Raw genomic sequence first — 25,789 nt, 5'->3', positions numbered from 1 at the left:
GCTTGTAGCATGTCATGCTCAGTAATGTTTCTTTCTGTGTCTTCCTTCCCTATAACTAGATAGCTGCTTGTATTACTGGGGCTTTTTGGCTGCAGTTGGCCACTACAACCAACTAGTGTGTAGTTGGTTCACATTAACTCACTTAAATCCTCATAACAACTTTATGAGGATTATCCCCACATTCTTAGCAGAGGATTTTTGAGTTTCAGATTTACCAAGCATTTATGTATGGTATGCTAGGCATTTTCACAGCTTTATCTCATCGTGTTGTTGAGATGAGTGTATATTTTTTGTTATTAATATAATCACCTTTTTTCTGTTTAACAGTATTTTAGATGTGACTGAAATAGCCATATTCTCATATCTAGTCATTCAGGTTTGCACATATAAAATATAGGACACTAAAACTACTGACTTTAAATCTGAATTTATTGAAAAGTAATAAATTGTAGGAAGTATTCTTCACATTACTAAAGGAATTATTGCAGGTTGGTTGGTTTTAGAAAGAGTTTAATCTCCTTTACTTATCCATTATTTTTTGGATTTGTTAAATCCAACACATTTTGTACTTAAAATGTGATTGATTTACAAAATTTCAGTTTACCACAACTTTTCAGGAGTGTATATGTTTGTTGTGTAAGAGCTTATACTGGCAGAGAAGTGCAAACTTCCCAAACCTGACTGCATTCAAATTGTCTGTAAAAGATGGTCCAAAAACGTCATTTCTGGTCTATACTTGTGGTGAAGCCAGTGTTGCAGGTCTGATGTGGGGACTTGGAAGTGATGTTTTTAACAAGCTCCATGAGTGTTTCTGACACACTGTAAGTTTGGGATTCTTTGTTAAAGTGGCAACACAACCATGAAAATAATGTGCAAAAAAAAAAAAAAGAAAAAGAAAATAATATGCAGCCAGATGGAAGTGATGAGGAAGGGTGGTTTCATCAATTGTCTTGGTGTTCTGGTGTTTGGCAGGGAGTGCCCTGTTATTCCTTGAAGCTTTTATAAAAAATAACACAAAGAGAATGGTTCTGGATCTTTCTCTGCCTCATACATGGAGAGAAATAAACTTTCCCAGGACCTTTCCCCTTTATCCACAAGTTAAGAACATTTCATTAAAATTCTCCTAATTTTAATCTAAGAAATTTGGTGGGAAAAAAAGACTTAGAATTAGTTTGCTTTTATTGAGGGGTCTTTGGAGGACAGAATGGTATAGTCAAAAGAGCTTTTCTGTTGGAGGGGCTGTGTTGCTGGCTGGTTTTGTAACTCTGGACATTATGTAACCTCTGTGAGCTCAGTATCACTATCAACAAAATGGGAGTGAGTGGTGATAAATAATATGATTTTTATAACATCCTGGCACTAATAAGCACTCAGTAAATGGTAGCTCCTGTTCTTATTGGTTATACTCTTTATTACTTAAGGGATGTTTGGTTTCTTGGAGATATTGGTTGTTTTAAATTATGTAATTCATTCATGAACGCATATTGATTTAGGAGCTGGGTAAGTGTGGTTAGAAGCAATGTGCTTGCCCCTTGAGAGAATCCCAGTCCCTGTGGGATGCTGCTGCCTGACAGACATCCCAGTGTCACTCATCTGCAACAATACACACTAATAGGATCCAGAAAGCTGGAGGAATCCGTGGCAGACAGGAATTATCTGAACTGCTCCTTTCTCTTAGTGGGAGTGAGAGAGGGAGCTTTACAGAGCATAATTATACAGACATATTGTCATTTCATGTCCGGGGGGTTATTTTAAAGCTTTCTATCCTGTTTGTTTTCCTTTGTTCAAAAAATATTAAGTACTTACTCTGCAGTGAGTATTACACGCTGGTAATACTTGTTCGCTCTCAGTGGGACCACAGTGTGTGCCAGAGCCACCCAAAAGAATACTACTGTGGTCCTGAGATACTTACTTCTAGATAGGTATAAACAAACAGGTTATGATGAAAGATTATTTAAATTTCAGTAACTTAATTAAATATAGGGTTTATTTATTAAAACTTACCTGAGGAAAAGAATCTCTGGAGTTGAGGTACTTTCAGTCTTTTTGTTTTAGATAAGTTAAGCAACAAATATGTCAACATAAAATATATATTATAATGTTACTATATACAATTTGAGTCAAGATATTTAAGGACCTTTGGATTTTATGTTAAAGGCTAAATTTTAAAAATTATTTTTGTAGAGAAAGCCTTTTTATTATGGATACTGTCACTGCATTCTCACGGTGACTCTGTGAGAGGTGGGACTGGGAATATTCCTTTTTTTATTTTTTATTTTATTTTATTTATTTATTTTTTTTGAGACGGAGTCTCGCTCTGTCGCCCAAGCTGGAGTGCAGTGGCGCGATCTCGGCTCACTGCAAGCTCCGCCTCCCAGGTTCGCGCCATTCTCCTGCCTCAGCCTCTCTGAGTAGCTGGGACTACAGGCGCCCGCCACCACGCCCGGCTAGTTTTTTGTATTGTTAGTAGAGACGGGGTTTCACCGTGGTCTCGATCTCCTGACCTCGTGATCCGCCCGCCTCGGCCTCCCAAAGTGCTGGGATTACATGCGTGAGCCACCGCGCCCGGCCCCTTTTTTTATTTACGGCAAGTGAGAGGGAGGACTGCTGCCTCTGCCCCGGTGCCCAGACCTGCGGAGGAAGCCCAAGCAAGGGCCGCATTTAGGGCAGTCCTGTGGTCTCAGGACCTGCATGTGGGGCTGAGGAGGAGGGGAGCGCGCCTTTCTCTGAAGTGTGAGTTTGTGCTCAAGCTACAGAATCCCTGTGTGGTTGTTACTTCTAACATTATGTACAAAGCCTTTATGCAATTGGATCACAGCACACGTGTAATTAACCTGTTTCAGCATTAGGTGGCTTTCTCTTTTTTCCCCCCCAATAGCTTTTACCTTGGTTTCCTGAGTAGTTTGAGGGGCCTTAAAAAAGGCAAACTTAACTTTGAGCTAAGCTCTGTAGTAAGAACATGCTTTTAACTAGTTATTTTAAAATGTATCTGAATATATCTATTAAGCTGATGTATTTGTTGAGTCCCCATGATGTGTCAGAAATTCTTAGGTACTAGGAACATATGCAGACGATTCATTGGTAAAATAAATATGTGTTGAGTACTTGCTGTGATCTTATTTCTGCTAGTAACTGGAGATACAAAGGTGAGTAAGACACAGTCTCTGTTGTTATAAACTTATGAGTTAAAGGGGGAGGGGTGGGAAAGAAACTAAATACATAGGCGATTTAATACATTATGATATCAGTATGCATAGAATGCTTGGGGAGCACTGAGTAGCATATAGAAATTGGTAGGAGGAGGGAAAGATGACTCCCTGGAGGAAGTGGCACTAGAATAGAGCTTCAAAAGACTTTCTCATAATTAGTATATATTTTAACATTTAGTATGTGCCAAAGTAAAAGTTTCATAGATTTGTAAGGGTAGACGGGCCCTCTATATGAAGAAGCCATCGGGGAACTACAAGTCTTTTTCACAGGTATTTGCACAAGGTTGGTGCCAAGGATAGGTAGGGCAATGTACATGAGTTACTATAATTCCAGGCAGATAGTGCTAAGTCATGTAGTACTTAAGATACAAAACAAAATGCTGTACTAGAATGAGAATCAGAACAATTGCTTAAAAAAATAAGTCTGTCAGAGATTCTTGATTGTAAGAAGCACAAAGTGACATTGGGTAACTTAAGCAAAAGAGAAATTTATTGGAAATATATTGGGCAGCTCACAAATTAATTGGAAGGCTCAGAAAATAGGCAGGAATCTAGGCAGATAGACACTGGGAACCCAGCCAGAGATACGCTACTTGTCTTGTTAGGATGAGGTCACTATAGAGACTGCTGCTGCTCCTGGACTCCAGGGGATAGTGCTATCGCAGGTAGTTTATCAACACCTTTTTGTCCTTGCATCATTTCCTCAAGATTCAGTGCACATACCGTTGACTGAGCCTAGGTCGTTCTAACTGCTGGAACAGGGAGGGGACCTTTTGGCTTCTGTAATGGATGGTAGATAGAACCTGCCCCTAGACTTAGACAGTGAGTTCAGTGTTCCCTAACACTGAAAGGATTTACTTAGGTGACTATCAGGAAGGGAATATGGTAGGTAATAGCTGGAAGTTGAACTACCTAATCTGTAGTTTATTTTCCAGCTCTAACATGTTAGGAAAATAATGTACTAATGCTTTTAACCCCCTCCTCCTGCCAGTAAATACTCTGGGTCTACAGGTATAGCTTCATCCTTCTCCTTACCCATAACCAAGCTACGCTGAACTCTCTATTCCTTAAAGAGACAACACTTTCATAACCCAGTCCTATGCTTTTGTTTTTCCCATGTTGGGCTGATCTTCCCTCACTACCACCTTCTCGGCACCCCACAGCGGATTAACATCCTCCTCATTTTCCCTCCTGTTCAATTTCAGCCCACATATCTCTTTCTCCTTGTCACTGAAGCTCTATGTCCCTTCCATCAGTCAACAGGTAGTAATGATTACTCATGGAACTCCAAAGCAGTATGTTCCTTTAACATACTTTGAAATCAAAATGGGTAGTTGTGTGCATGTTGGTCTCTGGAACCAAATCGTAAAATCCTAAGGGCCAAGGACAGTCTTACTCATTTCTTGCTATTTATAGCTCCACTCACAGTGATCTCTTGGACTCAATTGTTACTTTAAAGACTAAGCATGTGCCCTGCATTTTGGTTTATATTGATAATATCCGAAATATATTTTTAAGTAAGCATTGCAAAGTTAAACTTCAGACAAATTTAAAGTTATTCAACACACATTCCACTTTCAGTGAGAGACTCTAAGTTAAATAGGTGTCGGGGTCTTGATTTCACTTGTTTTCTGGAACATATGGATTGGTCCAGGGTTTAGAATTCAAGTTTGATGCCCGTTCAAAAGACCTGCCATGTAGGGGTTGGGAATCTTGTAAACCCCAGCCCTCAACCCCTAACTCCAAACCTTGGGTTTCAGGTAATGGTTGGTTGGGGGAAAAGAGAGTGAGAAAGCATATTCCAGGGAGTGCTTTTAGTTTAGTGGTGGAGCTTACTGTTTCCTTTCTATTTATTTTTGTATTTTTATTTTCTGAGACAGAGTCTAGCTCTGTCACCCAGGCTGGAGTGCAGTGGCACAATCTTGGCTCACTGCAACCTTTGCCTCCTGGGTTCAAGCGATTCTCCTGCCTCAGCCTCCCGAGTAGCTGAGACTACAGGCGCCCGCCACCATGCCTGGCTAATTTTTGTATTTTTAGTAGAGACGGGGTTTCACCATGTTGGCCAGGCTGGTCTCGAACTCCTGACCTCAAGTAATCCACCCTCCTCGGCCTCCCGAAGTGCTGGGATTACAAGCGTGAGCCACCGTGCCCGGCACTGTTTCCTTTTTAAAAACGTGGGGTGCATGCAGGGTTTGGAGGAGGCACTTCCGCCTGTCAGTGCTGCCCTTAAGATTGTGAATCAGCTAATCCAGATGAGCTGGCTTGGTTTCACATGAGGACTCCTAAACAGGCTGGCCCTTATTTTTCAGGTACTGGTCATAGGTTCTCCAGCCCTTTTGAAAACATTGTTTCCAGGGTATCCTTCTCCTTGAGCGGAGTATTCAGCTCCCTAGAAAAACCTCAAGTTCTGCCAGAATCAGAAGGCTTGATGGCTTACATATAACTTTGAGGCCACTGGCACACTCAGCAAATTCCTTAGCTCTTTGAAAGGTAAGATAGAAGCCACAGAATTGTTTGTTGCTGTGGTTAAAATCTCTGTTATAAAGTTATAGGAGGTTATTGTAATCTAGACAGTGAAATTGTTTTTAAATCATTAGGAGGTTTCAGATTACATGTAGCTGGCGGAAAGCTTTGCCCGTTGGTGACATAACACCTGGGAGTTGTTTTGCAGTTAGTGGTCTCTGAGGATTGGGTCGCTGGCCTGTAGAGTTGAAAGCACTAGTATTTGCTGCATAGGGGAGAGTAAGGGCCCCCTCATCTTACGGAGCCGAAAGGTACAAGGATTTATCTGGAATTCTCGTAGAGACTGGCTTTGGAGGGATCTTTGACTTTTCTTTAACTCTTACTTGGTACTGAGACCATTCCAGAGAATACCGCCATGTTCTTGCCATCAGTCAGCACATAGTAAGAAGCATATGTCTTACATGCTACATGCTTGCAGAAATTAGCAAGTACACGGTACACTGCCTGTCTTCAAAGGGCTAATGACTTCACCAGGGCCCTAACACCAGCCTATTAAATGACTACTGCAAAATACTAGGCAGGTGAAATTTAAGTACCACAAGTTTTGTGTGCCTCAGATCATAAGTGTGGTGACAGTTGAGGGAAGGGAGACCAGTCAGGGCATGGGGGGTGGTGTTGAGAAGCGTTCTAGAGGAGGTAAACTGAAGAGGTGCATTTACTAGGATGAACTTTAGGGTAGTTAGGGGTGCATGTGAAGCCAGAAGATGGCATTTGGAGAATGAGGATGACATGTTCACAGGATGCTGGGATGCTGAGGGGACCAGCAGGACTATGCACAGCTAAAGGGGGGCCCTGTTTAGAGACAGCCTTGAAAACCACAAAATTTCCACCCTGAAGTTATAGCCCAAATCATTATGTGTAAGGGAGTGGCATGCCAGAAGTGGAATTTAAGGACAAGTGATTTCCCAGTTGTGTGTATTGTATGATAGTGGAGTGACAGTTTCACGTCCTCCAGGGTTTAAACCTCATGGAGACTTTGAGCCTGTTGTATTATTGGCCTGTGGACAGATTTAGGAACTGACCCTTGGGAATTAGTAGTTCCAGTGGCAGGTGAAGCAGAGGAGTGGCTCACCACGGTTTCTGTTTCTCCTCTTGCCTCCCCCAGACAACTCACTTCATTCACCTTAATTCATTTTTTTTCCCTTCAACAATGAAGCAGTTGTTATTGCCACTCTTGAGTAGGGAAAACAGTCTTGCTCAGAGTCACATTACCTAAAGGCCTCTGTTACAAAGAAAGTAATGCATAAAACCATATGGGAAGGAAGTTTTCAGTGCTTCAGAAAAGCAAGCCAAAAAAGCAGTCACGCTCAGAGAGAGAGAAGCAAAGGAGTTTTCATGTTGACAAATGACGTGCAGATTTTGTTAAGGAAAAGGAGCCATTCTTGATGAAATGGATCATAGGCAATATAAGGCAGAAATGTTGTACCCTTAAACTAGAATGTTAGAATTTCATCCTTTGTGGAGTGCAGCAAAAGCAGATCTTTAGGTTTTCTTCAGGTTAAGGGCCCTAGGCGCTGTACTTTCTCCTCCCCAGTGGGAGACTCCCCAGAGAGCTGACTCCTTTACTCAGACCTTAGCTTGTTTTCCATTGCTTTTGCCACTTTCCCTATGCATACTAAAGCTGTGAGTGGTGATTCTTAGATAAGGTTCTGGTTTGAAAGAAATATCTAAAAGTTACCTACAAAGTCCAGAAGTGCTTGTATGGGAATGGTCTTTATGAAGACCCTACAGGCAGCTACACTGTACACAGAACACACTGTAAAGCCAGTGGGGTCCTTGGCAGGCTGTGGGCACCCCTAAAAACTGGCACAGTTGCTCAGCCCCCGGGACCGAGCCAGGCTCTGCAGGGGCTTTCTGGGTGGTAATGGTATCTGGGAGGCTTCTGTGGTTTCTCCCAGCTCTCGCTCCTGGTCATGAACTTTTGACATAGAAAACAGCAGTCCCTCTCATGCCATAGGTTTCTTTCCAATTCCTCATTTCAGATATCCTTGACCTTGTCGCTTAGATCATGCGCCCTGCATTTTGCCTAAGAAAATAGACTCAATTTGTGTTGCAGGAGTTCCCAGTGAAGACAGTGAACTAAAATAGGCAGCGAAGGATTAGGTACATGTAGAATGGAACTGCGACCTCTGTTAGATTTTTGTTGTGTGGCCCCGGAATCTGGGGTAAACTCTGTGACTCACATTATTGTCATGTTTCCTTGTCTTTCAAGTGAGAAAGCTAGCAGTTAAAGTGACTCCTAGTAGAAGTCCATCAGTGATAGACTGGATTAAGAAAATGTGGCACATATACACCATGGAATACTATGCAGCCATAAAAAAGGATGAGTTCATGTCCTTTGTAGGGATATGGATGAAGCTAGAAACCATTATTCTGAGCAAACTATCACAAGGACAAAAAACCAAACACCACATGTTCCCACTCGTAGGTGGGAATTGAACAATGAGAACACTTGGACACAGGATGGGGAACATCACACACCAGGGCCTGTTGTGGGGTAGGGGACTGGGAAAGGGATAGCATTAGGAGATATACCTAATGTAAATGAAGAGTTAATGGGTACAGCACACCAACATGGCACATGTATACCTATGTAACAAACCTACACTTTGTGCACATGTACCCTAGAACTTAAAGTATAATAAATAAATAAATAAAGTGACTCCTTCAGGCTGTGTCAGTGCTGGGATAGCTCAGCCGGTTGTCTCTTAGCTTTAGACGAGTGGATGGTACCTGGGCATGTCCGTCTGCCGGATCTGTTGTCATCTGCTCTGCTCTCCAGCCTTTCTTCAGCACTGAGGAGTGGTCGGCAGCAGTGGGAGTGTAACTCAGTGGACGTGCGGACCCTGGGTGTGTGTGAAGAAGTCCTAAGTGATCTTTGACATGTCTTAATAGTTAGGCATCCTGTCCTTCAGTGTGAATTCAGGTGTGTGTGGGGGTATGTGAAATGCTTTAGTTCTTTCATAACATTGAGGAAACAATGGTGAAGGGCGAAGGCATATCTTTGGTGTCCTCTGTGCTCCGGCCCTGCTTTAAGGATTGCCCTCTTTGTAGTCTTCTGTGGTTTGGAGTTTTTTTTTTTTTTTGAGACGGAGTCTCGCTCTATCGCACAGGCTGGAGTGCAGTGGTGCAATCTCGGCTCACTGCAAGCTCCGCCTCCCGGGTTCATGCCATTCTCCTGCCTCAGCCTCTCCGAGTAGCTGGGACTACAGGCGCCCGCCACCACGCCCGGCTAATTTTTTGTATTTTTAGTAGAGACGGGGTTTCACTGTGGTCTCGATCTCCTGACCTCGTGATCCGCCCGCCTCGGCCTCCCAAAGTGCTGGGATTACAAGCGTGAGCCACTGCGCCCGGCCTGTGGTTTGGGGTTCTTAAACCCACTCTTAGTTGGCAGGCCATGAGATAAAGTGTGGAAAACTAACTCATACCGACATTGTAGTGACAGTGAATGGCTTAGTGCTGGGATCCATACTGAGCTCCACATTGAAAGCACACACACACACACACACACACACCCCTACACTCTTCTTTATATACATATTCATATATATATACACATATATATATTTTAGTTGGACCTCAGTTTTATTATCAGCTTGCTCTGTTTTCATTTAACATTCTTAGTCATGTGACTAGATAGAATCACCGAAGTTGTAATGTGCTGGCACATGGCATTCCTGACTCAGTGTCTATTTTAAGAAAACATCACATTTTCTTTGATTGAAGCATATGGGCTCTCAACTCCTCTCTTACTCTGATTTGGTAGGAGGGATGGGGATGAAGGCACAGAAAGGTGTTTTGGGGTTTGGTTTTTTTTGTTGTTGTTCTCCCTCTTGCTTAGAGCTTCCCCAGTTTCACTTCACATTGGAATTGTTGGAAGAGCTGTATAAAATACGGGTGCCTAGGCCCTATCCTTAGAGCTTCTGATTGAATAGATCTGGGTGGTTCCTGGGTACAGAGATTTTAAAAGTTTCTTGGGTGATTTTAATGTGCAGCCAGAATTGCACCTTGTACCTTTTTCATTTTCCACTGTTTTCCACCTTCCTGAAAGAGGAAGCCAGATTAGGACTTGCCTTTGCATCCAGGTCATCCATGATTCCTAATTTTAGCCCTAGACTTCTAGATTTAATAGATGTAGCGGATGATGCCCGGAAAGGGGCTGAGTTTCTTTTCAGGTTAGTCTTTGCAGGTTGGCTTAAAAGGAGAAGGCTGACAGATACTGTCATGCATTGGAACTGTAGTTTTAGACTGATCTTCGTATAGTATCATCCATACTCGGTTTATGTTCATCTTTAAAGTGGGCATTACAACGACATTATTTTAAATTTATAAGAAAAAAATTCTTGTCAGAATTCCTTTTCTTTGTAGTCCAAAATGTGCCTGTAATACACGTGAGAACACAAGCAAATACTGTTTCATATGTTGAGGCAAAGAAACTCAGGAAGGCAATGAGGACATTCCCATCTTATGGTCGTTTGGTATCAATAATTAGCCACTTACTACTAGCTATGGCCTTGTGGGAAATGGGTAGATAACAAACCTAGTGAGAAATTTCAAATTACCAGTTGGAAACCATTGCTGAAAAACAGGATTTTTCTTTTAATGGAATTTTCTTTTGGGCAAGGATGTTAATTTTTGAAAAAGTACTATGATTCTTTCCCCAGAGTAAAATAAGTTACTTTAGCTGAAAAGAGCCTTAAACTTGGTGTCCATGCAGAGGAATCAGTGCAGAGAGGGAAAACAGCCTGGGCCCATCCTGCTGAATGTTCCCACGGATGTTGTGTGTGCGGTATCAGTGTTACTGTAGTACTATCTCATGTTCAGTGACTGAAGGACTGAACACAGTGTCACGTTAAATTGGAACAGGAAGCACACTCCAGTTTGTGTGTGAAGCAGATAAACTGGAGCTGCAAGGCCAGTGCTTGGCAGAAAACCAGACCCCATAGCCCCAGCTCCACGCTGTAACATGAGACTCCAGAAGTCTTTGAGAGGGCAGAGAGCACATTCTCTTGCTAACACATGGTATGGCAGAATGACCACTCCTCTCTGTATCTTTTATGTATTTTGAAAGACAGCTGCTCTTCCCATTTTGCTTTCCTTCAGTGGCCTCCCCGCTTCCCTCCTTTCTGTCCCCAACCTTGATCATTCAGAACTTTGTGACACATTCAGTCTCGCAGAGGACTTGATTTTCGCTGGTGCTGCTGCAACCCTTGGAACCGGGTTGTGTGAGAACATTAGAGCATCCGTGCCTTCACTCAGTGTGTCTTGAGGACTGTTATGTTGACCTCACGGGTCATTTTGGTGGGTGGCTGGACTTGTGATAATTCTGAATAGTAACTTTGGAATTTTATGAATCAAAAAGACAGAGCTCCCTCTGCCAAGTTGAAACGCTGTGGGAGAATGCCTGGTGTGTTCTTGTGAGTCATGCAGGAAGGAAGGAGGACTTGATTGGCACTCATATTCACTTCGCTTTCTTTCCCCCAGGGTCCCCTCCTGCTTGTTATAGCCCCAGTAGTCCTGTCCAGGTTCTAGAAGACTCCACCTACTTTTCCCCAGACTTTCAGCTCTATTCTGGGAGGCATGAAACATCTGCTTTGACGGTGGAGGCAACCAGTAGCATCAGGGAAAAAGTTGGTAAGTCCTTTTACTGGCACTTGTGTTGGAAAAGCAAAACGATCTTACGTTTCTCATCTTTAGCTCTTTCGCATAATTCAGATGTTTATTCTCTAACCTTGTTTTTTAAATCATCATATTGGATTATTGATTGTCTGTTCATAGATGCCTTATTTTTAATCATGTTTTGCTATGGTGTTAATAGACTGCTTTACTCTAATATGTGACTCTCTCTGAGAACATCATACCTAAACATGTAGGAACTTCAGAATTATACCACTTATTTTCAGTTTTTCTCTGATTCCTAAATACTTTTTTCTCCCCTTTCTCAGAATCTCATTTCTTTTTTCCTTCTCTGCTTTCGTTTTTATCTCTTTTTGCAAATAATTTAGAAGTTAAAAGAAGTAATTCAGAACCATAGCAAGGAAGGAGCTGTCTCCTTTGTAAAAACTTCCTATCCTTTTTGAGGGCTTTTGAGACTGGTTAAACTGTGAGGGAATCTTTAAACCACTTTAGGGAAGGATGTCATGGTTCTTGCTAAATGTGCTTATAACTCATCTCTCTTACGTCAGTGAAAGGGGAATTCAATAGTTTTCATGCTTGTTGAGATCTATTCCTTTATTATTCATCCAAATACATCATTTTCCTTTGGAAATATATTTTGATTTGAAGTTGTATTCATTTTATTTTAAAATACTTGTTCCATTAAGTCTTTCAGGTCAGTTACCCTGAGGGGAAGACTGTGTCCTCTTTACTCTCGTAACCCCAGCACCTGTCCCAATGCCTGAACTATAACACGTTTTCAGTAAATATGGTAGAGTGAAAGAGCAGACCAGTCTAACCCACACTGGTCTGTCTTTCCTTGGGTAGTTAATGGTTTATTACAAATATTTGGCAATTCATCTTGTGTAGAGTTTTAATAGTTTGTTTTTATTGTTTAAAATTTTTTTGCTGTTGAACTTTGGGTTTATATCTCAGTTATGGTTTGACGGTAAGGGATAAATTTCAGTTTATTTCACATACATTCCTATGAGGCAGATATGAAAGTTTCTCCGTTTTTCAGAGGAGAAAGGTTCAGAGAAGCCACAGAGGTGAGATTTTGGGAGTAAGGGTGACAGGGAGAGCCTTATGATCAAAGTTGAGCTTCAGGAACCAGTGTGTAAACTCCCTTCATTTCCTCAACAATCATTTCCTGAACGCCTTTTATGTATCAGGGCAGGGTTCAAGGCACTGGGGAGGCAACACATAAATATAACAGACAGAACTCTCTGCTCCCTGGAGCTTGAATCTGGCAGAGGAAGACAGGTCATAATACAATATGGATTGAAAGGAGAAGGAGCCAGGGGCAAGAGATACTGAGAGGCTGGCCATTCAGGATGTCTAAATGGCTAGTAAGGAGAGTTGGAACCCGGAGAGTGGCTGAGGGCATGGAATGAGGGATTGGATGGAGGAGCTTGTTGGTGTAGAAACTAGGGCTTGGTTGTGATTTGTAACTGTTAAAAATGTGAAATTTCTTAATGAAAATTAGGGGGCCGTCACGGAGTTACAATATTTTGCTATTGCAAGGACAGTAACAATGTCATCTGCTGTCACCTTTTTTCATATTTTAATACCAATAAAGTAGGAGGGATGTGATCCTTGACAGTCCTTGCCCCAAAAAGGGCAGTTATGAACCTTCTAATGGCATATATCTATTTACATACACATATAGATGTATTAATGTACGTATATATGTATATATCTTGTATATAAGCATATCACACCACCTTTGTTTTTTTCTCATTTCACTGTAGACTGAGAAAAACGAGCTTGGCAGTTGATTAAATGTGGACAGCAAAGGATAAAAAGGTCAAAAGTAAATATGACACTTCTATCTGGATGACTCATATTTGAGAATGCCATTTATAGGAAGAAAAGATGAACTTGGGGAAGAAAGACTGTTTTGGGAAAATGATGTGCCGTATGTACACATAAAACATAGAGCCATCATTACATGAATTTGTAGGAGTGAAGGCTGCCTAGATATGATCTAGTTCAGCTCTCTCGGTTTACAGAGGAGGATATTGAGGCTCAGGGAGGGAAAGCGATTTGTTTAAGGTCATGCCAGTGGTTAGTGGTAGAATTTCTACTTTCATAATGCTATAATAATATCCTTAATGCACTACTTAATAGTCCTGTTGTGAAATGGGCTAAATTTTTTATTTCATGGAGCTCATGTAGGTATTCTTTTATTGGTTAAATATCTGAGCGCCTATGACATCCAGGCATTGGGTTTTGTTTTGAGGAGACCCAGATGAGAAGACATGATCTTTGTCTTTAAGGAGTTTAGAGTCTTGTATAAGTAAATAATTGCCATCTACTGTGAGAATTGCTGCAATGGAGATATATACAAATGGAGTGGGGACATTGGAGAAAAAGGCTCAGGCTTGCAGGGCTGCAACAGGAAAGGTTTTACTCGGAAGGTCGTTTTGGAGCTATCACTTGTCCAATAATTTTCCCAAGAGACATGGTGAGATGCATTTTTCTAGGCAGAGGGAAGGCAAGCAAAGATCTAGAGGCTGGAGAGAGCTAGCATGTCTTGGAAACTATATGTACATAAGTATTGCTGGAGCTTAAACTCCAAAGGATTGCCAGTGGGAGATGGGAGCAGCATGAAATGTTGTTGGATAGGTAGGTAGTACCTGCTACACCATATGACAGAATGTCAGTTTCATCCTGTAATTGATTATTGAGGAATTTTGGTGCAGAGGAGTGACACGATTAGATTTCTCTATTGGAACAATCTTTCAAGGTAGTGTGCCAGATAGACTGGGGTCAGAGTGGTGGGTTTGGAAGTGGGAATAAGATGAGTGTCAGGGAAATAGATAAGGAGGCTGTTGGAATGACCTGGGTATGTGATGCTGAGAGCTGTAATGCGGAATGAACACAGATTTGGTGTCATATCCCGGTTCTGCCTTTTCCTGCCTGGTGGCCTCAGTGATTTACCTTCTGTGAACCTCTCTCCTCATCTGTAAGTTGAGGGAATTGCTATCTATCTCTTAGTGTTATATGTGGAATGAATGAAATAACACATGGAGAGAATTTAGTACAATACGTGGCAAATCATATACATATTTAAAGTAGTTCTTGTGCTTGTATTGAAGTTATTAATGATGAACTTGGAGATTGGCACAGGAATAAGAAAGAGGGTTGGCAGAGATGTTGAGAAGGTTGAATTGACAGGCAGTGGCTGTCTGGATGTTGGGGTTAAGGGAGAGGAAGGAATTTTGGAAAACCTTCAGTTTTCTGGCTTGTCAGAAAGTAGATGAGGCAGAGAATACAGGGGTTGGGATGGGTGGGTAAGCATTTAGGGTGAGGAAGACATGTTGAGTTAGAAGGACTCAGGGCCATCGTCTGGCAGTTGTAGATGTATGGGTCATGAGTCAGTAGTTGATGACGAGGGGTAGGTGTGGTGTCACTGAGAGATGCATAAAGGTGGAAGAGCACTCAGGACAGAGCTGTGGGAAACACCAGAATTTAAGGGACAGGTGGAGAGAAGGGAGCCAGAGATGGTGCATAGAGAGAGGCAGGAGCCAGGACCAAGAGGAGGGGTGACCTGGAGGCCGATTTAGGAGAGCATTGCAGGAAGAGGGTAACCAACCATGACAAATGCTTCAGAAAAGTTAGGTGTGTAATATGAGGGCTGGAAAATTCTCATTGGATTTACTTACTGGTCAGAGCAGTGGGGAGGTTAGTGGATGAAGCATTTGGGAAGGGGAGACAGCAAGTGTAGGGTACTTAGCAAAGACAACTACCAGAGAAGGAAAAGTGAGATACAGAGTGGTAGTTAGGGGTATATGGGAGGGCCAAGAAAAGGTGGTTTCTTTTGGTTTGATTTTGGTTTTCCCTTGTATTTTTTTTTAAATGGGAAAGACTTGGGTATATTTATGTGATGAAGAGAGAGGGCCAGTGGGGAGATTAGAGAAAAGGGAGGGGTTGAAGGATGGAACAATGTTTAAGAGGAAGCAGAGGAGAGGGAGTGCGGAATAGTAGACTCACTTTGAATTGGAGGAGAAAATTCCATGAGACATTGCCAGGTAAATGGAGGTGATGATGCATTTGAAATCTTATTTTTAAATGTTGCTGTAGTTAGAATGTTAATTATGTACCACATAGTCACAGACATATATCTCCTGTGGAACTGCCTGATATATGTTTTCCTATGTTTATCTTTTAGTTGAAGATCCTCTTTGTAACTTCCACTCCCCAAACTTCCTGAGGATCTCAGAGGTGGAAATGAGAGGTTCCGAGGATGCGGCAGCTGGAACAGTATTGCAGCGGCTGATCCAGGAACAACTGCGGTATGGCACCCCAACCGAGAACATGAACTTGCTGGCCATTCAGCACCAGGCCACAGGGAGTGCAGGACCAGCCCATCCTACAAACAACTTTTCTTCCACGGAAAACCTCACTCAAGAAGACCCACAAATGGTCTACCAGTCAGCACGCCAAGAACCGCAGGGTCAAGAACACCAGGTGGACAATACGGTGATGGAGAAACAGGTCCGGTCCACGCAGCCTCAGCAGAACAACGAGGAACTTCCCACTTATGAGGAGGCCAAAGCACAGTCGCAGTTCTTCAGGGGGCAGCAGCAGCAGCAGCAACAGCAGCAGGGGGCGGTGGGCCATGGTTACTACATGGCAGGGGGCACCAGTCAGAAGTCCCGAACTGAGGGGAGGCCCACTGTGAACCGTGCCAACAGTGGACAGGCGCATAAGGATGAGGCGCTGAAGGAACTGAAGCAGGGCCACGTCCGCTCGCTCAGCGAGAGAATCATGCAGCTGTCCCTGGAGAGGAATGGGGCCAAGCAACACCTTCCCGGCTCAGGGAATGGAAAGGGCTTCAAAGCGGGAGGGGGGCACTCCCCTGCCCAGCCTGCAGGTAAAGTGCTGGACCCTCGGGGTCCTCCGCCTGAGTACCCCTTCAAGACCAAACAAATGATGTCCCCAGTCAGCAAGACCCAGGAGCACGGACTTTTCTATGGTGACCAGCACCCCGGGATGCTCCACGAGGTGGTCAAGCCCTACCCTGCTCCTCAGCCTGTGAGAACAGACGTGGCTGTCCTGCGGTACCAGCCACCCCCTGAGTATGGGGTAACGAGGTGATTATCAACTGTAGAGGTCTCGTGTGGCTTTTCAAAATTCAATAGTCGTGTTATTAGCATTTATTCTTTTCAGAGCAGATTAGGTTTTTGTCATCAGGCTTTTTTCCTTGTGCATGATATTTAATAAACCACTTTGTGGCCAGAATATATAGGGTGAAATAGAGTAGAGGGCAACTGGGGGATTTTCTCCAAACATAGCAGCAGGCAGTTGGGGATTTATGAGTTTAGGGGAGGGACCTCACTTGTTAGCTGTCCATGGGAGCTCTGCCTAGTGGCCTGGCAAAGTAGCAGTTTTCCAATGGCTTTGTGGAGACCGTCCAAACTCCTGGAACATATTATTACCAGAGGGTTTTATAGTCTTTTTTCATTGTAGGTTTTAAAGGAAAATGTAGTCTGAATGCTGGAATGGAGGAGTTAAAGGGACTGTAGAAATCACATAGTCCCATCCCTCACTCAACAGATGAGAAACTAAAGCCTGGAGAGATTAATGAATTTCATAGACACAACTCTGAGGCAGCTGGGGGCTACACTCAAGTATCCTGACCGCCAAAATCTATTCACTCCCTTGCCCTAATTCTTCCTACAGCCTTCACTTGTATTCTTCCAGTTGATTGATGGATTCAGCAGCACCTACTGAGTGTATACTGTTCTCTGCAGCCCTGTTCCTGGTTCAGAGATGGGGTCCCTGCCCTTCAGGACCCTATAGCATTGTCTTGGAAGAAACCAGCATCTGAACAGATCATTGCCATTCAATGTGCTGTTCTAGGAGAGAAATGGGCCGAGAATGCTAGGATGACAGTGAGGATAGTATAACTCACAACTGGAGGGGCTGGAGAGAGCTTCCCAGAGGAGGTGACATTTGAGTTGGAACTTGAAGGATAAATCAGAGTTGTAGGGTAAAGATGAAGTAGCAGTATGTGCTGTGTGAGGGAGTGCTGTGTCTTCAGACAAAGAGGTCATGAGGATTTTTGTCTGGAATGAGTGGCAATAATGCAGAGCACTGGTGGGCAAGGGTGTGGTAAGAAGTGACAGGAGATATGTTTGGACAGGGAAGTTGGGACCCGTTTGGTTGAGGTATATTTGGACAGGGAAGTTGATGATGACGGTCTCTGGGTGTCATATCAAGGAGTTTAGAATTTATCCATAAGCAACCGGGAAAAGTGGTGTTCTTAGGTAGGGATGGTATGTGGATGTCTAACAGCTGATTTTGGTGGCAGTGCATGAATTAGAGGAAAGGGAGACCGATGCCACAAGGAGCTCCAGGGTTGCTTTCAGTAGTCCAGATCAGAATTGGTGAGGGTGGCCAAAGCTTGGGCAGGGAGAATAGAGGAACATTATATGCTAAAAGAGGTAGGGAAGTAGAATTGACAGGGTTTAGGGATTGGTTAGATACAGAAATTCTGGAATAGGGAAGATGGAAATAAGGGAATTACGAATCAAGCTCTCAGGAGAGAAATTGGGTCTGAAGATCACACTTTGGGAGTCAGAAATGTTTAGATGTTGCTGACATTAAAGAAGGCGCAGGGAACGTGAACAGAAAAGACATGTGGCCACTGCCTATTATTGCATATGTCATTTTCATGAAGGGCTTTATTTATCTGTTTCTAAATTGAACAAGCCAGGGTTTCCCCAAGCGACCGCAGTGGCTATGTGCAGGACATACCTTGGCTGTACATCTTCTGAAAAAGGAGAGGCTGGAAGTTGGCAGAGGGAGAGTGGCCTGATCTGCCACTGGCTTCCCAGCGCTGACACATTTCCCCACATTAGGCTGAGAATGCCAGCTCGGAGGCAGCATAACCAACTGTGAGATCTTGGCCAGGCAGGAGAACGCATTCTCCCTAAGTGGGCATAACCCGACTCCTCCCAGGAATCCAAGATGGGATCCAGGAGGCTCTTCTTCCCCCTTTATAGCTCCTTGATCAAATCCCTGGTATTTGCATCACAGTGATTTACCACAGTTGTTTAAAATAAGCCATGATGTTATTCCACCATCATACTAGAGTTTGGCTTATTATATTTCACCCTTTTCCCCCGATAATTTAACTCAGCCTCTAGAGCTTGATAGAGGGGAAACTATCCTGAAATGAAATCCCCTTCCTCTTCTTTGCTTTACTATTTGTAAAGTAATGTATACATACCATGCAATGCATACAGTGGATCACTTTGCCTTTTGTCATTTGGTAATAGGTGTGACGTGAGGTGGGAGAAATGGTCAGGGGAGGAGGGGAACACTTTTGGAGGTCATTTGTCTCAAAGTTATGACGTTAGAAAGAAGAAGAAATGTGTGAGAGATTTGAGCTGACTGCCAGGCTTGGCAGCTCGTTAATATGACGCATCAAATGTCTCAGGAGACGTAACAGACAGGCCATTGAGGCTGGGCCCCAGAGCCACAAGGCCCCTTTGTGAACAGGGCCATGGCTAGCCAGCATGGCTCCAGCGGTGCAGCCCTTGGCTGACTGGGTAAACAATGTTGCATCCACACCAGCCCTGCTTCAGACACATTTAACATGGCCTGAACTCCAAGGACTGGACCTGAAACTCAGCAGTGTGTCATGTTCAACTTGCCTGTAACCCAGAAGACAAGTAGGGCCCCTTTCATTTCACTGACACATTATCTTGTGCTTAAAGGGTTATCTGTTTGTCACTGATCGTGATGGTTTAGGAAACTGCAGGCCACTGTGTACATACGTACAACCACATAGACTCTTGGACTAGAAAGAGACGCCTCTGATGGAGATCATGGAGTCCATCTCCCTGGCTGGTGCTGCAAACGTGGGCTCAGTGTGTAATGAATATTCAGTAGTTTGGTCCAACCCATTACATTGTTGAGACTTCACTCCTTTTTGCCTAGAGGTAGAAAGCTCCAAAGAAACAAGCGATAGAACTTATGAGAAGAATAAGAATTTGAATTTTTTGTGATCACTCTTGACTCACCATAGCTTACAAATTCTCTCACCTGCTCTGATGCCCTAAAGATGGAGATGTCTGGTAGGTGATTATAAGGCCCTTTAGGCTCCTTTTATGGGAACCCTCTGGGAGATGAGGCCTTGACCTCGTTGACTTGACCCACCTTGGCCGATGTGGGTGAGCTACTGTGGCTGGTGGGGATGGGAGTGCTAAGGCAGCAGGGGCCTGCAGGGAACATGTGCTGGCTAGGGATGAAGGCTCTGGTTTTCCTCTTGTTCCACTATACTTTTTCCTCAGCCTGAAAGTGTAAATGGATAAGAATGAGGACAAGATGGGAATTAAACAGGTTGTTACTGTGGAGAATTGTGACCACTCCCAACCCCCAAAGCAAAGGCAAGCATTTGGATATTAATTCTGACTCTTTGTGGAAACAGACCACTTCTAGAAGTGGTGACTTGGCTTATGCAGTCTGCACTGTTAATGGAAATGAATGCATGAATGAATACCAAGGGATGATCTGATTTTTATCAAAGCAGTTTGGAGTATATTAGTCAACATGCATATTTGTTCTCCAAAGAAATCCATATTTCAAAAAATTTGGGAACTAGAGATGCTAAAAAAATTACTTACAATATCCTACTTTCCTAATACACCCACTAACATTTTTCCTGTACAAATTAATTTTTTCACATTATAATGATATATTGTTTAGTATCCTAGCTTTTGAAAGATAGCATTGTATCACAAGCTTTTTTCCACAATCCTTTATTTTTTCAAAACCAACATTTTTATTGCTGTATAATATTTCATAAAGTATACCATTTACACCATTTTCTCCATGATAGAGCGAACATCATCATGCATATCAAATTATGTATGTTTTGGCTTTCTTAAGAATCATTATTTAGAAATGAAATTATTGGGTAAATTATAATAAACATTTAAAAGCTTCTGATGCCAGAAAACTTTGTAAAAATATTACAGTGCCTGTTTTACTGCACTTTGACCAACGTTAGTTATTACATCATTGTAATTGCAAAATCTTTGCTAATTTAATAGGCAAATAGTGTTTTGTTGTTGTTGTTGTCTTGAGATGCCTGTCGCTCAGGCTGGAGTGCAGCAGTGCAGTCACAGCTCACTGCAACCTCTACCTCCCAAGCTCAAGTGATCCTCCCATCGTAGTCTCCCCAGTAGCTGCGATTACAGGCATGTGCCACTGTGCCCAACTATTTTTGTAATTCTTTTTTGGTAGAGTTGGGGTTTCACCATGTTGGCAAGGCTGGTCCTGAACTCCTGGGCTCAAGCAATCTACTCACCTTGGCCTCCCAAAGTGTTAAGATTACAGGTGTGAGCCACTGCACCCTGCCTGCAAATAGTCTTAACTTCCTATTTGAATTTGTTATAACTGGCTAGGTTAATTTTGTGGGGAGGGGAGTATGTTTTGCTATTTAGACTTAGTTGATCTCAAAAATAGGCTTTTTGTGTTTCTTGTTCATAAGACTTATATATCATAATGGACTCAGCATAATCTAAAATCTGTTTTTTCTAGCACTTGCTCTGCTTGTCCATTTTCTAGAACTCCGTCTTCACCCTTAGCGGGTGAGAATGGAGTGGTTGTGGTGGTGGTAGTCACAACAGGAGGATGAAACCTTCACTGAATGCTTACTGTGTGCCAGGCACTTTGTGTGGGTTACTTATCTTCCTTAATCTTTACAACTCTAAAGGATGGGTACTATTAATATCACAAGTTTTACATACAATAAAAACTTAGTCTTAGAGAGGGAGGTTAACTAACTTCATCACAGCCAGCAGCTTAGAAGTGCAGGAGCCAGGTGCAAACCTGGAAAGCTTTGCTGCACACTGCATCTCCCACGAGTGTAAATACTTGGCCACTGTACTTTGCAGTGGAGCCACAGATTTAAGCTTTCACCTGGGGTCACTAAATCTGGTGAATTTCTAATCAGATTTATAGAATATATCACATGTGATGTCCAGCCTGTGCTCTGCCCACCTTCTGTTTTTTTCAACAGTACCAGAATTCTGGTGAAGTATTCTAGACTCTAGGAGGAAAGCTATCTGGATACCTCTTTTTCTTCAGATACCTGGGAAGACTGTCACAGACCAGACTTAATGGGGCTGACAGCTCTGGGTGTGGGCTTTTGTCTGTCTTTTGGTTTGCTTTCATTTGAAGGTGCTTTCATTCCTAGGGGGAGGGTTGTGGGTTTTCTTCAGACATTTTTATTAGAATGTTTCCATTATGGAAGATGATAAATACTAATTTAAGACTAATTTGTATGTTTTAGGCAGTATCAGTTTGGAAAAAGACTAAGAACGACTCCTGTCAATGAAAAGAACACTTAAGGCTCTGTTTCCACTCTCTCAGCCTGTGCATTGCCTTTTTGGCCTTTATCTTGGCTCAATCTTGTCTGTTCAGCATAGGGGATTTGATTTACTAGCTTCTGGGAAGTGGAGAGAAGAGTGGTAACTGTTTATTAATATTTTGTTCATCTATGAGTACATTAATTTGATTTTTTGGTATGTAGATAGATATTTTATAAAAGCATGACACGGTAGTGTTTGGCCCAGCCCTCCTATCCTAGGTTGATGAAAATATAAGATGATGTCAAAGCCAGAGGAGCTGTGGATTTCCTATCATAGAGCAGACTTCTTGCCTTGTCCCAGGACAGCCATCACTACTACCTTCTTTCTCATCAGGGCAGGGGGCTTGCAGTATCATACATTAAGTGAGGGAACCTGTGGTATGACCTATTCCCCGAATCACTATTTTCCTTTAAAGAAATGCATTATGCATTTTCCCCCAGAAAACCTGATTTGTTTTCATTGAGGATAGAGTCAGAGGCACTGACATTCTCTGGGTACATGCCCACTGACAGTGCAGGGAGGAGGGACAACTAAAGTGGGGGCAGCCCAAGAGTATATTTGGCAAATTAAAGATAACGCCTATCCTCAGGGAACTCTGTCAGCCCAGCAGTGTAGCGAGTCCAGTCTAAACAAGAACAAGCATGAAGATATTTGCTAAATCATGGGCCTTACTCCTAGTAGGCTCTGTGTTTGGAATGTGCCATATTGCAAGAAAGAAGGTTTGGTGGTCCTGTCTTACTTTGTGTTGGACATGGCTGGAGGAGGGAGGAGAATTTTGGGAGTAAGTATATGTTTCCAAAATGGAGAATTATGATTTGCAGTTTATGCAATCATGAAAATGAATTGCTTTGTGGGATGAAAAGGTAAGCCAGACCCATGGCTGTTGAATTAAAAATGATTCATTGCCCTTAACGAAAATGAGGCCATGGAGCCTTATTTAAATTCCACCAGCTAAACATGTGTTTTGAATACCAGCATGGGAACTCAGGAGTTTCTCCGGTATTTAGGCCGAATTATGGCTGGATGAACGAAATAAAATGCCCTGTGTGTCCTGACAAACGGCTCTGCAGCATGGGTATTTCAAGAAGCTAGGATCAAGTTCAGGTTACTTTCTCAGGAAACCTAACAATTCCAGCTGTAATGTATTAAATGAGTGACTTCTCTAAACAGGAGGGTTATCTGTAGCCACCCTGGATAGCAGTGATTTCGATCTTAGTTTACCCAAGAGTAGAGTCTTCATTTGAACAGTTATGAGATTTAAGGTGTCTACATGACCAAAGGGGTCCAGGTGGGGAGTTCCATGAGTTTGGAAAAAAATTTCAGGGGGTTTAGGTTCTGGCTCTTCCTTCCAGTAGCAAATTACATTAAGTTCTCAGAGCCTCAGTTTCCTTACCTGTGAAATGTTACAGCTGATTTTTTTCCCTAAAACTATTAGGTTGGTGCAAAAGTAATTGCGGTTTTTGCCATAATAACTGATTTTCTTCGTTTGATACATAAAACATAGTCATTGCACAAAATTTAGAAATACAGATAACTCCCATTCCGCCCCCCAAAAGAAAGAAAATAGAAATTGCCTCAGTCTTATTATCCAGAGATACCATTGTTAAACCCTCTGTTCACTATGTTGCTTCAAGAACTAGAAAATTATAAGAAAATACTGTAAGTTGCAAAGCTCTATATAAATAAGAGGTATTTTTATTGAGTCAACAGAATTCAAATTTGAACCTCTTCACAGCCAAGAAGCCCTATATTATTTAACCTCATTTTAAATTTCATTTTGTTTACATTTTTTCTGAATATTAAAATAACAATGCTGATTTTTTGGTTTATCCATGTTTTCTAATTTTTCTATAATGTACAGGTATTATTTAGATAATAAGATTTTTTTAAGTAGTCATACATGTTCATTGTAGAAAATGTGTAAAGAACAATAAAGTATCAAGAGTAGAAGAAAAATCCATAGTCCCATCACTTGCAGTAATAGCTCCTTCCGGTCTTTTTTTCCTTTTGTAATAGTTCCTTCCAGTCTTTTTTCTCTGCATTATTTTTTACAAAGGCAAAAGCCTAATATGTATTATATCTTGAGAAATTTGTTAATATTGATAAACTGAGAAATTTTTTGATTTTAATTTCTCTATTAATTTTGCATAGGAAAATGTGTATTTAGCCCCCTGCATTTTCTCTTTATGAATTACTTCACTACATCCTTTGTCTGTTTACCCATTGATTTTTTTCTTTTCCTGTCATGTTTTGCAAAATTTTTGTCAAACAAGCCATTTTTTATTACATATTAGCCTGATAGCCTAATTATAGAGGAACATAGAGTTTAATATATTGAGTGTGGCTTGCTGATCACCATTCACGCTTGAGGATCTGGGGACCACAGAGTGGGAAGAGCTAGTCTGTTGCATGAGTTGCTCTGATGCTCACTGAAATCTGGAACTGGCTCTCCAGAACCAGGCCTTCTAGGGTACATGCACAATGGTCTAGAGCAGCACTCACTGTTCAATAGAAATGTAACATGCGCCACATATCTCATTAAACATTTTCTAGCAGTGACATCTTAAGAAGTTTGAAAGAGACAAATGAAATTAATTTTAAAGCATAGTTTAGTTAACTCATTTAGAAACATTAAAAAAAATTTAGTTAACCCATTATATCCAAAATATTGTCATTTTAACAGGTAATCAATATTAAAAACTCTCAGTGAGGTATTTTCCTTTTCTACCAAGTCTCTAAATTCTTTTTTTTTTTTCCTTTTTGAGATGGAGTCTCACTTTGTTGCCCAGGCTGGAGTGCAGTGGCTCGATCTCAGCTCACTGCAACCTCCACCTCCTGGGTTCAAGTGATTCTCCTGCCTCAGCCTCCCAAGTAGCTGGGACTACAGGTGTGTGCCACCACGCCTGGCTAATTTTTGTATTTTTAGTAGAGATAGGGTTTTACCATGTTGGCCAGGCTGGTCTCGAACTCCTGACCTCAAATGATCCACCCACCTCGGCCTCCCAAAGTGTTGGGATTACAGGCATGAGCCACTGCGCCTGGCCCTAAGTCTTCAAGTTCTGATGTCTGTTTTACCCTTAGAGCACATCTCAGTTCAGACTAGCCACATTTCAAGTACCCAATAGCCTAGTGGCTAGTGGCCACTGTCTGGACAGTGTAGGACTAGAAGGAATGAGAATCTGTGTCTGAGAGCATGTACTGACATGCACCGACATCAGTCCAGAACCATGCTCTGGTTGTGCATGGCATTGCATTCTGTGGTGCCGGATCATGCCGTGATTCCTCACACAGGCTGTAGAGACAGGGACTGTGATTCTTAGCTCATGGTCCCCAAAGAGGAAGGGCAATCCAAGGTTGGTGCTTCTTGCTTTTCTTCTATCATCCATTAGCAGTGTGTGATGATACCAGAGGCTAACCATTCATAACTTTATAGCCCTCATGCCAAATTTTTACATCTAGCAGAGATAAATATTAAGCCACTTTACCAATGAATCTAAACAATAATGTATGTTGACAATTCTGAAGCCATTTGTAATTACATTTCACGAATACTTTTAAAACTAGCTTATTTATTAAAAATTTACTTAAGTCACATAAACTTGAAAAAGCATTTGGCTCAAAGTCTGTTTTTTTCTGATAAAGTGTTTGATTTAAGCACTTTTTCCTTTAAGCCAATTAATTAGAGCTTTTATGTATTTTTAGTAGTGAAACATATACGTGACACAAATACCTGGATATACTAGACACATAGATAGAAATAGATCTTATAGATTCATAACACCTCTTTTTTTACTCCTATTTTAGACTTCCAATTTCTTGATAACCTGTTTTATTACTCCAGGCAGATGTCAGCTACATAGCCCTAAATTTGCATATTAAAGGACCAACTCATGAAAAATCAGATAGTGAAATTTATATCTCAAGGTACAGAGAGAAAAAGTCTGGTGGTGCTACAGGGAGATTAAAAATGGATGCCAAGTCAAACATAAAATTACAGAAATCTATGATAGA

General features: G+C 42.1%; 1 protein-coding gene across 4 annotated transcripts in view; it reads left to right on the top strand.

Annotated features, from left to right (window-relative positions):
* AMOTL1 (angiomotin like 1) overlaps nucleotides 1–25,789 on the top strand; it is a 142,330-nt gene that overhangs the window by 43,850 nt on the left and 72,691 nt on the right. For 3 of the 4 annotated variants that reach the window (XM_030794526.1, XM_030794524.1, XM_030794525.1), the window contains exons 2-3: nucleotides 11,217–11,366; nucleotides 15,562–16,486. In XM_030794526.1, the coding sequence (XP_030650386.1) occupies nucleotides 11,217–11,366; nucleotides 15,562–16,486 (1,075 nt within the window). The remainder of the gene's footprint in view (nucleotides 1–11,216; nucleotides 11,367–15,561; nucleotides 16,487–25,789) is intronic. The other variant, XM_030794528.1, reaches the window with a different exon arrangement.

Source organism: Nomascus leucogenys, chromosome 15 (genome assembly GCF_006542625.1).
Source record: "Nomascus leucogenys isolate Asia chromosome 15, Asia_NLE_v1, whole genome shotgun sequence".
Taxonomy (NCBI): domain Eukaryota; kingdom Metazoa; phylum Chordata; class Mammalia; order Primates; family Hylobatidae; genus Nomascus; species Nomascus leucogenys.
The sequence above is the reverse complement of the archived record's forward strand: the minus strand, read 5'-3'. Positions and strand labels throughout refer to the sequence as shown.